At 37.7% G+C, this 15,226-nt stretch overlaps 2 protein-coding genes across 6 annotated transcripts; both read right to left on the bottom strand.

Moving 5' to 3' along the window:
- Nucleotides 1–371: 371 nt before the first annotated feature.
- gxylt1a (glucoside xylosyltransferase 1a) lies at nt 372–10,983 on the bottom strand. 5 transcript variants are annotated; one of them, XM_081712195.1, is made up of 8 exons: nt 10,635–10,983; nt 9,715–9,807; nt 9,226–9,421; nt 8,076–8,207; nt 7,482–7,733; nt 6,550–6,673; nt 5,940–6,112; nt 372–401 (listed from the first exon to the last, which is right to left on the bottom strand). In XM_081712195.1, the coding sequence occupies exons 1-8, from the start codon at nt 10,847–10,849 to the stop codon at nt 387–389; spliced, it is 1,200 nt and encodes a 399-aa protein (XP_081568321.1). In that variant the 5' UTR covers nt 10,850–10,983; the 3' UTR covers nt 372–386. The 5 variants fall into 5 exon arrangements, with proteins under 5 accessions (XP_081568321.1, XP_026856821.1, XP_026856822.1 ...); XM_027001020.3 differs by lacking the exon at nt 372–401 and adding an exon at nt 2,020–3,804; XM_027001021.3 differs by lacking the exon at nt 372–401 and adding an exon at nt 2,020–3,804 and having other exon boundaries at nt 7,482–7,673.
- A 268-nt stretch (nt 10,984–11,251) lies between these two features.
- On the bottom strand, nt 11,252–15,018 carry LOC113571803 (YY1-associated factor 2-like). Its single transcript, XM_027000938.3, has 4 exons — nt 14,882–15,018; nt 14,514–14,639; nt 13,347–13,499; nt 11,252–13,024 (listed from the first exon to the last, which is right to left on the bottom strand). Exons 1-4 carry the CDS (start codon nt 14,905–14,907, stop codon nt 12,769–12,771), a joined length of 561 nt encoding a protein of 186 aa, XP_026856739.1. The 5' UTR covers nt 14,908–15,018; the 3' UTR covers nt 11,252–12,768.
- Nucleotides 15,019–15,226: the final 208 nt, after the last annotated feature.

Here is a 15,226-nt window from a genome sequence, read left to right as displayed (position 1 = left end):
ACTACACGGTTGAACTCACAAAACATAGATGATGCAAGAGTTGGGGAATATTCCCTTCTATAATAAGGTGCACAATTCATTATTTCCTTTTCATCACATTTCCATGTACTTAATTCTCTTCTTTCATGCTACGAGAGACCAATGTCTTGGATTCTAATAAACTACATTAATTGTTTCAAGTCTCTCCATATCAGCACAATTATAGTTGCTTCAGCAACATAGGCACACAGGCAAATCTATTATTGATCTGAGAGAATAAGAAAAAAGAAGATAGCTAGCTGAACAGAAAGGAAGAGAGAGAGAAAAACAAATGAGGGAAAGAGACGAACTCACCTCTCTCAAGCAGATTGACTTCCGTTCCTGGTTTTTCTTGCTTGTCACCTACTTCATTCTTCATGTAACTGCACAGCCAATAGATCAATCTGATAAACAAGATTTCCTTGTATTTTTCTACTATTTACTCTGTGACTAAGCGTGAGGCAAAACCAACAACTAAGTTTCTGTAGATTAAGGCAATGATGTTCTATCAGCTCCATAAAATTAAAAGCTTCTGAAATTACTTAGTTCTACCAATGTCTGCATTTTCCAGCAGGACCAACATGACCATAAGTGATCTTAACACCATGATTTGATCTTATTTCAGATGGAATTCTCAGCTCATTACAACAAATGTACCATGATAGGTTAAATGACTAATTTTCAATTAGACTCAATGACGTGTGGTGATAATGAATCTCTGATAGAGGACATCATTTAAATATCTTCAACTTTGACTTCAATTAATAGACTTCATTTAATTAGATTAACATCCTACTCAGATTTTCACAATCGGTAACATATACACAATGATGCACACAGGACTGCAAAACATCCTTAATCAGACTTGAAGAGAACAATATCATTTCTAAAGCTACCCATCTTTTACTCAATCATCAGCTAGGTCAATGTTCTGGACCATTTCCACTCATTTAATCTACTATGGCTTCAGAGTGTCATCAGGACTGTGGTTGGAAAGAAGCGTTCATAAGTATACCCTATGGGCAGTGTCACTTAAAATTAAACAATGAAACTACAAGTGTCACAGTGCTTGTAGTAACAGTGCATCATCAAACGCATTGTCATTTCTCTCCAGAAAGTGGTAGTCTTTCTAGCCTCTTTTGAGGAATTAATCTTGGTTTCAAAATATTAAAATTATTCCAGTTCAGCCATCCTCTGCATTGTATAAGCATTTCATGAGGGGGTTTGGCAGTCTCCCATTTTTAACCAGAAAAGTTGAAGGCAGGTAGAATTTGTACTTGCCCTTAGCAGGCTACTGGGTTTATAAGGTAAAAAGCTGGCACTGTGCCTTGGTGGTTAGCATGTTTGCCTCTCAGCACTAGAGTCTTGAATTCAAGTCCCTATCTGGGTGGAGTTTCCATGTTCTCTCTGTGGGTTTCCTCCCACAGTCCAAAAATATACTCTAAATGGTGCTCTGTACTGGTCTTAACCTCCTTCCCCCTCCCCACCTGGTGCAGTCCCCCAGGGGGCTGTGGTGTCTGATAGTATGCTGTGTGCAAATTGGCTACTGCTTCTCATCAGGTGTGTGTGTGTAAAAAGAAAAGCAAGATTTGCAAAGTGTCCTTGAGTTGGAGAAACGTGTTATATAAATGCAACTAATAATAAAAGCTGTTCATTACAGCAAAGCCTTCTCTAATGGAGTCCTCCAATTACCTAAAAGCTGTGTTAAAATAATAAGCCTTTGGCTGAGATGTTTTCACTAAAAGTAGGACTCAAAAGTTGGTGTGGTCTGTACTTGCATTTATTTGGTCTGTATTTTTCCTTCTCAATGTCTTACAGTTACCTTACAATGTTTTTCTTCCACATACGCTGATAAAGGAGGTAGGAAGCTATGAATCAGTAGTATTTTCTGAAATATAAAATAAAGCCCATCCAGGTTCAAAGCAAATATTGTCTTTCACTGATGCATATCAGACAACGTGTGATGCTTTGTCTGAAATTCAGAAAAAAAATAGAAAAACATTTATTTGGCATTGCAATGTTTATTAGAAAAATATACTGCATCATACATTTACATTCAACAGAAGATGCTGAGGTATAGTTGGCACTGATGGGGGAAGGTGCTTGAGATCAACATTTTGAAATTAAATCACCTCACAATAAAATAAATGTTTTTAAATAAATTGTGGCTTAAATTAAGATCAAATGATTCTGCAATGTGATGAGAATGCATACTGCATAACTTATATTTGGTATTTGCTTTATGAGTAAAGACTTTCATTTAATCTCCCGTTGTGTATTGGGCATACTGGTATAATATACGTTGTAAAATTAGCAGTTGTTCATTAAACTAGATTTAATGTAATGAAAACACTGAAGGTGTTCTGCACATCTAGCACACTGCCAACATACTACGGACATTTTAAAAGTCAAAATTAGAATTTTAAAACCAGCAAAGTTAGAGCTCACAGAGGAGTACCCCTCATTTGTATCATTTTCTTTATTTTTCTTATGATTTACATCTATTTAGTTAAATTATGAACAAGGCCTCAAGCAAAGTGCCTTTTGTCTCAGCTGGACTCTCTATATTAGGATAATTACTGAAAAATAAAGAGACCCTGTCAACATTTAGATCGTACATAAAACCTGTTTCTCTGACTTTGCAATTGTAGCTTGATTTCTGATCTACAAACAAAGCGCATGCTAATAATCAATATAAAGAAAAAAAATCTTATTATCTGGAACACCATCACATGTCTCGTTTTAATGTATTATAAAAAAATTATAATCCAAGTGTCTACTGACATGGTCATGGTATTTATTGGAATATTAATAACACTGAAAAACTGCAAACTGCTTTCATTACCTGAAATTAACACCATGGCAGATTCAAGTCATTTTCAAACAATTCAGTGAGTCATCAACACTTAAAGATTGTGACTTCACCTATGTCTGTAAATGTTACTAGTAGGCTTGTATGATGGAGCTATGTTATTCTTCGTACCTGTTAAATGTGTTGGTTATAAGCAATAACTGACAATAAAAACATAAAATGTATATTATGATCCATTTACTCATAAAAAAAGTTTCTCTGATAAACATACCAGCAACCCTCATCAAAAAAAAATTATTTAGCAAAATTGGTCTCAGAGCTCAAGTCTAAGGTATCTCCTTTAACTATGCCAGGGTATAAAGAAGGCTCATTTTAAAAGTGGTGAAACCTTACCCTATATTCCAGTTACTGTCATTACTCACAAATCTTCTGTAACAGACGTTCTCAAAGTCTATTCCTGGAGGTCCTGCTCAGCTCGAACTCTTGTTTCAGCTAGAGGCTTAATAAACTGGTTATGTAGAAACACAGTGGGAAAATAAAAGAACTCCCCAGGAACTGCTAGAGAGCATTCTCAAACATTCTTCTAGAACAAAAATGACTGATTGTCAGATTCTATCAACTTGGACCTTCTTGATAGCACATCAAAGTGATTTCAGTGCCTATTTCAACATGCTTTCATTCATATCAGGACCAGCTGACAGGAAAGGTTTTCACCAATATACTTAAAAAAAAAAAAAAAAAAAAAAAAAAGGATTCTATTCTTAAGGCTCAACGCTCCTTTTCAGTGTTGTAAGGGTTCAATGTGAATGGGATCATCTTGCCCTGTGATTGTCTTTCTCCATGTTCCTGACGCTTTCCTGTAGTTTCTTGGTTAAAAGGTGGCTGGATCTTCCACAGTACGTATGCATTGTGTTCTTTAACGTCTCCTCCAGGGGCTGAAGGAGCAAACTGACTGGGTCTCCCCCAAACGGGTACTAAACACGAAACACAAACATGTCACACCCATGTCAGATCTGATCATTACGTCTCATTACATAAAGCTACTGGATAACTCTTCCACAATAACTACAATAAACCTGACTACAAAAGGAAAAGAAACAATTTCATGACTGTATCAGTAATAACTATGTATACAAAAGGACAGTGGTTTATAGCTATTTACAAGTTTCCCCAGGATGGACACAAAGAAGTATAATAGTGGCTTTCACTACAAATAAGGTACACAAACTTTACTAAACCTGTGTGCCAGACTGAACTCTATAGGAAATTCAATGTTGTTCTGATTGAGTAAGCAAGTGTGCTTTTATAACTAGCACAGTAAATAAGATAAAATAATCTTTTATGGGGCCTCATTTGACTTGTTTTCTTACCTGGTATGAGGACACTCAAATGTATATTCTTTTTATCATCACTGATGGAAGACATATCCGACCCTGATGAAGCTGCATTTACTGGCTCCTATTGATTTTTATAAGAAGGATGGGTCTTGCTGGATGGTGCCCCACATTCTCCTGGTCCCAAACGAAGCATCGGCACTAAAAATTTTACTGCTCTTCCGTGGGGTTTGGCACAGTAATGGTGGGGCCTTTTATTGCCAACCAAACTCCAGTCTCAGTTAGTGTGTCTACTGGGACTAAGGGCTACAATAGGGTGTCTGTGTGTAGTGTGTGAAGGGTTTCGTGCAGCAAGCTAAAGAGGAACCTTGGGTCTGTTCTACTCATAGAAGAAGAGAAGGAGGAGGAAGAGGGAAGAGAGAGACAGACAGACAGACAGACAGACAGACACAGACAGACATAGTACATTTGGTAGCCAAAACTTGAAAGGTCATACTAATCTCCAATAAGAAAAGGTTTGCCAGGTGAAGGCCAAGTGTAATAGACTGCAGAGTAAACAGTTTCCATGCAAGAGATAACTGTTTAGCAATGCAGTGTTTTTCATACTCTCAACAATTGATGATGACCTTTTTAAAGCTATGCAAGGCTATACAGTAGGTGTGGGCCTGTCCTGCCAAACAGACTGCGCCCATTTGAATCATGGGCCTGTACTAATGACAGACCTCATTTAGCTAATGGTCCAAAATGCTTCCCCCACTGTCAGGGCCAAAGAGGTCTTGCCTGGCCATAATGAGACACATTGGCATGCTCTCTCTCTCCCTTTGTAAATAAAATGAACAAGGAATTGCCTCGTTGGCAGAAACCACAAAAAAGTGAGGGAAAGAGATACCTAAAACCTGATGAATAAAGGAAGGATATGGCGAGAGACAGAGAGAGAAAGGATGGAGAACTGAAGAAGGGAATGTTGGGCTTTAAAGATTAGCGCATTAAGAGCAATCGGTGTGCCTGACGAGGACAACGCAGATTAAGTCCAGAACACGATGGCCCTGTCAGGCTGATGGAAGAAGTTAACAGAGATATTGATTTCTCCCTGTAGCTACAGAGCAAACTCTGCCTTTCATTTCAAAACAATGTCTCAGATACAATTACACAACAAGCCTTGGATATACTTACACAAATGTGAAGAAAGTATAGAAGTACTCTCAGACTACCATACCTTTGACAAAATAGGCAGTGCAATTCAATATTGAGAAGGGCCAGGAATAAGCAAACATTTTACATGTCAGTCAGTTGTATTAGTGTGTTTGACGAACACTGCATGGTTTAACATGTAGCTGTGCTGAGTGTCAAAGGAGGGGATTACAGGCAGAGATGATCGTGTGAATTCCAGTGGGATTTGGATGTGGTAGACCAAAAACGGCCCACAGGGCCACAAGTGTTATGTCTGAAAAATATTTTGCAAGAAACAGTGCCTCTCTTCATTCTTCAATGCATACTGAGCATAAATTATGAAGAATAAGACAGCTAGCCAAATCTGTGTCAGCATGGACCCAAAGAAAACCCAATATGGCCTTTCCAAAATTAACCACCTCTAATTAAATTTTAGTCTGCTGTAATGAAAAAAAAAGCATGCTATTTAGTACTCATGCCATTAAGCAGAGCATCCTATTAAAAAGCTACACCTGCTTTCTCCTGACTCCTTTCATTGTTTAGCTTAGTTTCACAAGAAAAAAAAATCTATTAAATGATACCACAGGTTCTGATGAATAACTTACTTTCTGTATGGCTTCATATATGGCTCGGAATGCAGGTTGCTTGTCATCATGGTAAACACCTCTGTTGCCATGGAGAATATAAACACCATAATGTTCAGCAGCAGCACAGTTGCTTCCGTAGATACAGTGGTCTGGACGGTAGTTCCATTGGCATGGGAAAACAAACAGGCTCTCTGTGGGGTGCAGGATAGCATTTATTCGCTAGTCAGAAAACAAGGCTGTGTTTACACATTTGCCTCAAGGTGACAGCCAGTCTTTAAGGATTGTCTTGAAAAGAGATCAGCTGTTTTCATAAGCCTGTCAACTAAACATCTGGTGTATGCTCCTGGTTGTAATAATTAGAGAGAAGCAGTCATATAAAGGCATAAAATGTAAAAACACAGCAAAAAATAAGTAGGAACAATAAAACCTCACACTATTTCCATCACTTGTTCCATGCAAATACCATACTTGAAATCCAAAAACACTACTTTTAATGTACATTTAGTATTTCATTTTTTGGAGTTAGGACCTTATTGCAAATAATTAGTTTCTTTAAAGAATGTTTCATGTTACAGTCAGGTGAACTAATAAAAGGAAACAGTCAAGGCATAAAGACATCTGAATCTACCTGGGTTATGGTGGAATATGATGTTGAGGAGGTCTTGGTCCCCCCATGTGATATTGAGTTTGTATTTTTGCAGTAGAGGCATAAGCAAGTCCTCCCATTGCAGATGAACTGATGTCATGTCATTCTGTTCATACAACACAGAAAAAGAACATAATAAACAATATCAGCCATTTTAGCAGTGTTTGTTGATTACCTAGACAAATGCTTACCACCCACTTTATTAGAAATATTCATTTATAAGAAATATCCTGTAGGTATGTACAGATTACCTCAGTTTCCTATAAGTTTGTTAGCTATCCACTAACTCATCACTCAAACCAGCAGTAATACTGACACATCTAAAAAGCCAACCAGTGCTGCCATGTCTCAGACACTCAAATCAATACAACACCTACTACTGTTATCAGTGCTCCTGTGGTAAGAGACTGATGAATGGAGAAGATGGCTGACAAATTGTCTATGGCAACAGTTGGGCAGCAGTATGTAATTGTACACCTACAAAGTACACAGTTAACATACATGTACCTAATAGAGTGAATGTAGGTACATGGTGAAGCCTCTAATAAAGTGGGAAGTGAGTGTAAATCAGCAGTTGTGCACAACTTCAACAAAATGCAAGCAGCAAAGCAAACAGAAAGCAAAGCTTTTAACCTACTTCCTTGGTATTCTGGGGGTTTACAGATGGTTTACATGATCTAAATAACTATAGCTTCCTTGAATGTCAGAAGGGAGAGCACAATGAAACTCTCAAAAGTGGAAGTCAACTAACAGAATAACAGTGACCTCTTCTGGTTGTTAGAGGTAAATTAAAATAACACCAAAAGGATCTCAAGCATCTAAAAACAAGAGTAAATTCTACCAAAGAGCAAAAAAAATTAAATGGAAAACAAAAAGAAAATATGACATGCACACAAAAATGCAGTCTTCAATACCTTGAAGTGATTGGCTCTAATGCGGGTCATATTCATAAGCATTACTCCAGAGTTGACTCCAGTCTTGCCATAGTATGGGTGCCGAGCAAAACGATTATACCAGCCAATTCGTGGCTCCTCGTGTTCTGGTGCCATGGCAGCCATGTGACTGCTGTTGAACTGGGAGAGAAAGTTCCAGATTTCTTCTACTGGCTGCAGGAACAGGATGTCTGTGTCAACATAGAGCAAAGAATCCACCTCACCCAGGATTAACTGGATGAAGGGGTGTGGGTGGTAAATCACTGTTGTTGACCCAAAAGCAATTTTCCTTCATAGTTTTCCTGTGAAAAATTCAAATCAAGTTGCTAAAGAACCATGTCCTAAACACTTCAGCAGAAACGTCACATACGGATTTCTGCAGTAGGTAAAATACTTGTTCACTGCAGAGTAACCCCGAGCTAATTTACTTGGCTTGTACAAGAACTGTCTGTTTAAGGATGATTTCTCCCCTTTGGTTTACACTAAATAATAATTTTATGTCCCCTTTTAGCAGATGAAATGACTGACTGGTAGACTGATACATTATATCATCGGAGGAAAATCTATTGTACTCACAGGTAGGAAGAGTCTCTGAGAAGCACAAGGCTTAAACAGTCTCTTCCAATCCTTGGCATTGACATGGGGGAAGGTGATGGGGTAGATGGTGTAGTTGAATTTGGAACGGAACCTCACCGGCCACAACTCCAGCTAGCAAAGATACCACACTCAGATTTAACACAGATCCAGTAATGCAACGAATTACATATCTAAATAAATGAATTGAATATAGTTGTTGAATACTATCTGCAAAAACGTAAAGTAGCTTGTAGATGGTACAGTATAAAATATTCTCCAATTTTCCTAAGCCTCTCTAACTGAGGAATGACTGAGAATTCACAGGCCTTGAAAAGTCCTCTACTTGAATAGTTTTGGTGAGAGCCAAACCTTGGAATTCACTAGACAGAATGGTAAGAAAATTTCCAGTCATATTACTGACCAAAATGATCATGTTCTATAATTATCTGTATGATAATGTTTATGATAATAATGGTAGTTTGTTGGTGATATTAAAATATATGTTTAAAAATGAATATATACTGATATGTCTCCACATCATGTTAATAGACCATCATATTAATAGACATTTTACTGAAACTCTTATAACTCATCTATTGCCACTCAACCTTTACCTCATTTATAACTGCAGATAAAATATTATTTAGGCAGTAAATAATTTTAAACACAGCTGTGGCCCACCACAGTGGCATAATCACAGTGGCATAATAGTGACTGCTGTGCACTGGACTATCAGGCATAGCAGTGTTTCTGGAGTTTTTAAATGTGTCCGAGTTGAGAATTTTCTGCCAGCCAACAATATCTACCCAAGAACAACATGTTTAAACATAAATAAATGTTTTTAATAAAGTATGTGGTTAATTTATTATTTATAGCATAAATATTCATATTTTATTAAAGTATTTTATGTATACAATTTAATTCTTAATCATTTAGCAATATACTTAGTTCTAGCCTCAGAAGCAATAGCAAGTGCCCCAATAACCTCCTGTAACACACATGAAGTAACATTCAGTTCTTTTCTTCAAATCGCACACACACACACACATTTTATATATTACACACACATACACTTTAGAATCAATTTGTTTAGAACCACATTTACTTTTAAAATCCTAAAGAACAACAAGAAATGTTAGAACTAACTCACAGAAAATTTGAAGCCGGCATGGAGCTCATCTTCAGCGAAGATGTGAAAGTGTAGAGCTCTCTGGCTAAAAAGAACCGCAGACTTCAGCATGGTAAGAGTCTCCTCCAGCCTTGGGCCACATGCCACCACTGCCAACCTGACTGGCTCAACTCTGTATACCTCATAGGCTGTGGCTAATGTCTTATCCACAATATACCTACAGAACAAAAAGTACAGCATGGGTGGGTTTCTGAACCGATGCTCATCAAAACGGCGTAAGGAGGATGAAATGCAGGCTGAAGTTAGGGTCAAGGGTCATGTGTTCATTGCTTTTATGTTAGGCACTTAGACCTGGTTCTAGTTAAGCTGGATTCTGATGGGGAGTAAGAACCTGAAAACAAGATGGTGAGGGCACCTGCATCAGTGAAAAAGCAAAGCCCAGTTCAAACAATGTTCCATCTAACGTTGACGGCTACAAACTTAACTCGCAATCAAGTCAACCCATCCTACCTACAAGCCGACTCCATAAAGCAGTTCTTTCCACAAACATCGGGGGGTAGTCTCCAATAGGGATTCCAGTGTGAGACAGACAATGAATTACACCTGACAGAACAAGAAAAATATGCTCTACATGAAACACTCCTTTTTTCTTGTTAATTGTTCCGTTCCTTGTGCCTCTTTTCATGGGGCAAACCAAAACCTCAAGGACAACGTTGCTTCCACATCAGTAAAAACAGCTTCCCAGTTTACTAGAGTGAACGGACAACTCACCCACTCCTTTCTGGAAGTACTGACATACTATGGCTAGCGGCGATGGTAACTAGTTAGCTAACTAGTTCAGTAAGAAGGTGAAGGCATACTTAAGTTTCGGATAGCAATTTAATTTTGAATAGCTGTTCGTAACTCGCAACAAACAATGCTTCTGCCTAAGTACTAAAAGTTACATTTTTAGGGAACTCAAGATGACGGCTAACTAACCTATATGACTACTACAATCGCTTATATTCCGTATGACACGCTCCTGCACTATTAATGCTAGTAAGGTTCCTCGTGCTGATGGACAGCGCTAGTTCATAGATCAATAAAGTATTCCTTTAAAGCCTAAATAAAGCCTGTATACTGGAGTGTTTTAAAACATTCGCTCAAACTGGTTACAACAATTCGTTGGCCCGCGACCCAAACATATTAAAATAGTTTCCTTGCGGATTACCAGCTAAGCAACTGAGGAGCTAGCTAGCGTTACCCAACTGTACACACGTTAGCCCGACCATAAAACGCACTCTTTAATTTGCAAGCTGGAGCAGCTTTCTTCTTTAAACCCAACACGAAACAATTTAACGAGAATATATAATATGCATAAATCGCAGTTGGTTACCGGTTATTTGAAGTTGTTAGTGAGGTAAGTCAGCTAACTAACTAGCTAACGTTACCTGTCATTCAGGTCACCGTCCGTAAGGCCTTCTTCTCCTGGAGCTTTCCTGGTCAAACGCGAGGGATCGCCCTGTGCTAAGGGCGGTCGATCCGCTCTCGCCTCGGTCCATCCATTTGTGGTCTCAAGAGAGGAGGCAAGTTGGCTAAATACGTAGAGAACCGAAAAGAATACTGAAATAACACAAACAAACAAAAGACGAAAATATCGACGCATTTTCTATTAAGCATAGAAACTGTCAAATTAAGTCATGTCATCGTTGACCGTTTTGAAACTAGCTAGTACCATTTAGCGCTAGATAACACGCTAAATGGATCTACCATTCTCTGATTCCACTATAGCTACCTATACTGCCCCAGTAGTAAAGGAAAACTAGTAGGTGGTAACAGTGCTATACATTAACATTAACGAACTCTTGACAGCATTTGTATCTAGTTTATCAATATTCAGAACCACAGTTAAATATGAATATATTAGTATTAATATACTTAACATTAAAATAACTCCTACTAATGTAGACAAGGTTACAGTGTGTATACATTGATTATTTTTAATTACATTTTGTTGAATTTAGAAATGCATTATATAATTTTGCTTAAAACAGGATTAAGGTACACATTTAAAATAAAAATGACATTTATTTCATTATTTTATGAATGGACTTTAAAAAAGAGGATGAAAAACACTGCTAAAAACATCACTGGAAATGAAACTTTTATATGAAAAGATGGCTTTTCTTGACAGTCTATAGCCACATTAAATTCTGTTCTGTTTTGTAAATACAAAATGAACAAACTGATTACTGTAGCTCTACAGATTACCACCAAGCACACTAACCTATACAAACATGTAAAAATATGTTTTCATCATCATGGGACCATCATTCAGGACAACGCTAGACTGACAAAACTAACTGGTATTAATGAAAACACACATAAAAGGGAGTCTAGAACACTTTGCATCACATTTCTGCATTAAGCACATAGGAAAAAATTGCAAAATTCTTTTTTATATTGTGTTTATATCTTTCCATGTGAATAACCATTCTATTATTATTACTACTACTAGTTGTTGTTGTTGTTGTTGTTGTTCTTGTTATAAATATGTATCTCTCATACATCATTTTAATATTTTTAAAAGTCATATTCTGGCAATAAGATGCTGAACATATCGACCATGTTGGTAGAAAACTCTTAGCACCTCAAGATACACAAACCAATCTGCCAATTTAAGGACTCTAATGGAACTAATATGCTTTGAACCTGTTATAACTTAGTACATCAAATCAAGAAATACTTACTGTAAGAAAAAGAAAACAGTATCTCAAGGTTTAGAAATTTCTATGACTAATTTGATGACGCAAATCACAAATAACTTTAAAACAGTTTCAAAAGTAATTTTCTCATCATACAAGACATTAAACAGTGCCTGCAACCAGGTACTTATGATTTACAAATAGTTACTCAAAACTATTCACATTTATATTCTGTAAACTTTTCACTTGTGTACCAAATAATTTCTTACTAAAGGATAAACAGAAACTAAAACAATGCATTTCATCACATTATCAAAATATTATGGCTATATACTATAGCAGTGCTTCTCAATCTTTGTCCTGTGGACCATGTGCGCTGCATATGTTTGTGTTTTCATGTTTTAAGTCAAGTTGAAGGGCCTAGAATATCCTGTAGTGCCAGGGGCTCTGAGTTCTGTGCGTATCTAGATTGGGCTGTTGTGTTAGCTCCTGGCACTACTAGACAAACAAGTGCAGTACCTGAGATTAAGAATCACTACAGTATGAACTCTATTGTTGTCCTTTTTTAACAATCTTAACATCAGTAACAATCTTTAAGCCAACATATCTCTAGATGATTGTATAGCTCCAAATGATCATAAAAGATGGACAGAGCAGAAAACTCCCCAAAGCAACTCATTCTTAATTTCAATGACAAAAACCAACTTACTCTTAGTTTCAATAATCAAAAGCATCCCATGACCTTTGCGCTGTGAGGTTTCTGAGAAACTCAAGAGCCCCATCCAGTCCAGGGGAGGGGTAGGAGTTGAGTATTGAGTGTAATGTAAGTGGTGCTGTCTGTCACCTTTGACTTTCAGTTAAATTTTGGGGTCCTCAGGGGTTAATGTGATTCTCCATTGATTGATGTGCTTTGACCACGAGGAGATGATGACCTGGAGACTGCTCTCTCAGTGTTATCTGAGCTAGATCCACTTTGACTGTGCAGCTCTGCTGACGTGGCTGTGGATGAGGATGAGCTTGTTGAGGAGGACATGGGCCTTGTTTTCTCCTTAAAGTCTGTGATGATGACCGTCAAGTCTCCCACTGTGACTTCCAAGTGCTGTGCACTGCTCCTGTCAATATTTTTTAACCTTGGCCTGATGATGCAGAAAAAAGTGACTACATGAGGGCTCACAAAAAAGATTAAGTGCAATCTTACATTTACATAAGATGGGCAACATAATACATAGTAAAAAGAGATTACAAAGATGTCTTCTGAAAAATTTACTGAACTGTTTTAAAATTAATTCTGACAATCTATGCATGCATTCTTTTGTAAGAACTGTTATTGTGGCCATTCTATTTAAAATAAAGAGTAAGCATCACTCTATATTAGTCACTACAAAAACAGTCCTAGCTATTCAGTTTTACATTATACTCTGAACACTGTAACAACAGAACATAATGTAAACCCTTTACCTCATCTTGTTATGGCTGCTCCTCTTCAGTGCTGGCTCCCTGGCGCATTTGTCCTTCTCCGTCTTTTCCTTCTTCTCTTTTTTTGGTTGTGTGGGTGAAGCAAATTGTGGAGCTACTTGCCGTGCCATAAGCTGAGAAACGGGGCGAGGTTTCCTGGAAGAGTGTGTTGGATGAATAATGATGACGACATCATGGAGAACCTGTAGTCAGGGCTAATGGGGTCATTAGTGGACAGCACTAAATAAAGGGTGTGCGTTCCAAGTCCCAAAACCTCAAAAACTGGGATCATGCTAAGCTGACCACTGCTACTGGAAATTTTAAAGACAACATCTAAAATTTGCAGGGTATTGCATGAATAATCTCATTTATTATTAGGTTAAATAAAACACAGTTTTGCTGATGACTGCATTTCTGCCAAAGAGGAGATGTACATGGGTCATGTTTATGTAATGGGCCCAAGTTATTTTTTAATGCAATACATTCAATCAAAGTTCAAGTATGAGTCAAGTGCAGATCTCATGCTAATAAAAGTAAATGAAGATGAAGGAGGAAAACTAAGGCTACTACATGCGTTATTTCTGAACAAGCATGACAAGAACTTTTGAACAACTGTTCAGTCAACTAGGTCAAAGAATTTTGATTTAGCACCTTGCTTTCACTAACTAGTAATATACTAGAATATATGTAAAATACATGGCATTATGACAGTTGAAATGAGTAATAAATAAATACATAATTGCCAACTAAGTGATAAAGCATCAAAACCACACTATCACTATTTAGTAAATGCCAAACTTCAGCATCCTTAAGAAGTACAGAATTTTCACTTTTGAAATACATCCTATAGGTTTATTATCAATACGCATGAACCCATCAATGTAAATAACGTGGAATTATTCAAATTAGACATCCGGTGCGTTTGGAAACAAATTTGAGAGAAAAGGCACCAAGCACAACTCTGTGCCTAAAAAGTATCCATCTTATTCAATATTGTAATGTCTCCATTTGATACGTCTAAGTACGATAGAGGGGATCCCTTCCAAATCTACATAATTTATGTAAACTAGTAGCAGAAAGTTCCTCCGTGTTAAAAGGTGTTACGCTATAATCGATGGCAAAATTGCGGTCGGGGGGCATTGGGGAAGAGCCTCATGCTTAATAACTTACCGCGTTGATGTTCCCTTTCTAACGTCGCACATCATACATTTGAAAGCCTCAGCAGTATTCCTGAAAGTGCAAACGCTACAGTCCCAATACCCCTCCTCTGACGGGGGCTTGCAATGTCTCTTCGGCCTCCAAACAAAACAGACAAACGGGGTATTAAAATTTACAGGAGCTAGATAGATCGGCCAACTTAAAAAAGCAGTTCCCGTCACAGCTGCATAGCTTATGTGGCAAAATCGCGTGTTTGTGGTGCTAATGTTGCTGAAACAACCCCTCCGCCATATACGATGTGAGTGCTCTAGTCCAAAATTGGTTACAAACACATTGCAGGGCACCTTTTCCACAGCCTTATTAGCAAGCTACTCCGTTACCTTGTCGGGCTCTTCTTATCTCCCATTTTAATAGGATGTTGCAGTAATTTAAAGTGTACAGAAATTTGACCCCAAATACTCCCACCGCGCAACCACTCTCCAGCTGTCGCGAAAACTCCAGACGGAAGTCAGTCACGTGGCGCGAGGTAAGCCAATCACGAGACGTATACACACTAGTTAGGAAAAGGATGAGGATCTCTGAGATGGGGAATTCACCATAGAAATATGTCTAAAATTATGCGAATCGATGTTCGATAAAAATGTTTTATTCACCATTTTACATAAAATGTCATTGCAGACCGGCTTTTAAATAAAAGTCTCAGATAAAACTGGAAAAGATACTAC

Source organism: Electrophorus electricus, chromosome 4, assembly GCF_041902795.1.
Source record: "Electrophorus electricus isolate QZ-2024a chromosome 4, ASM4190279v1, whole genome shotgun sequence".
In the NCBI taxonomy this organism is placed as follows: Eukaryota; Metazoa; Chordata; class Actinopteri; order Gymnotiformes; family Gymnotidae; genus Electrophorus; species Electrophorus electricus.
This window is presented reverse-complemented; position numbering and strand designations above follow the sequence as displayed.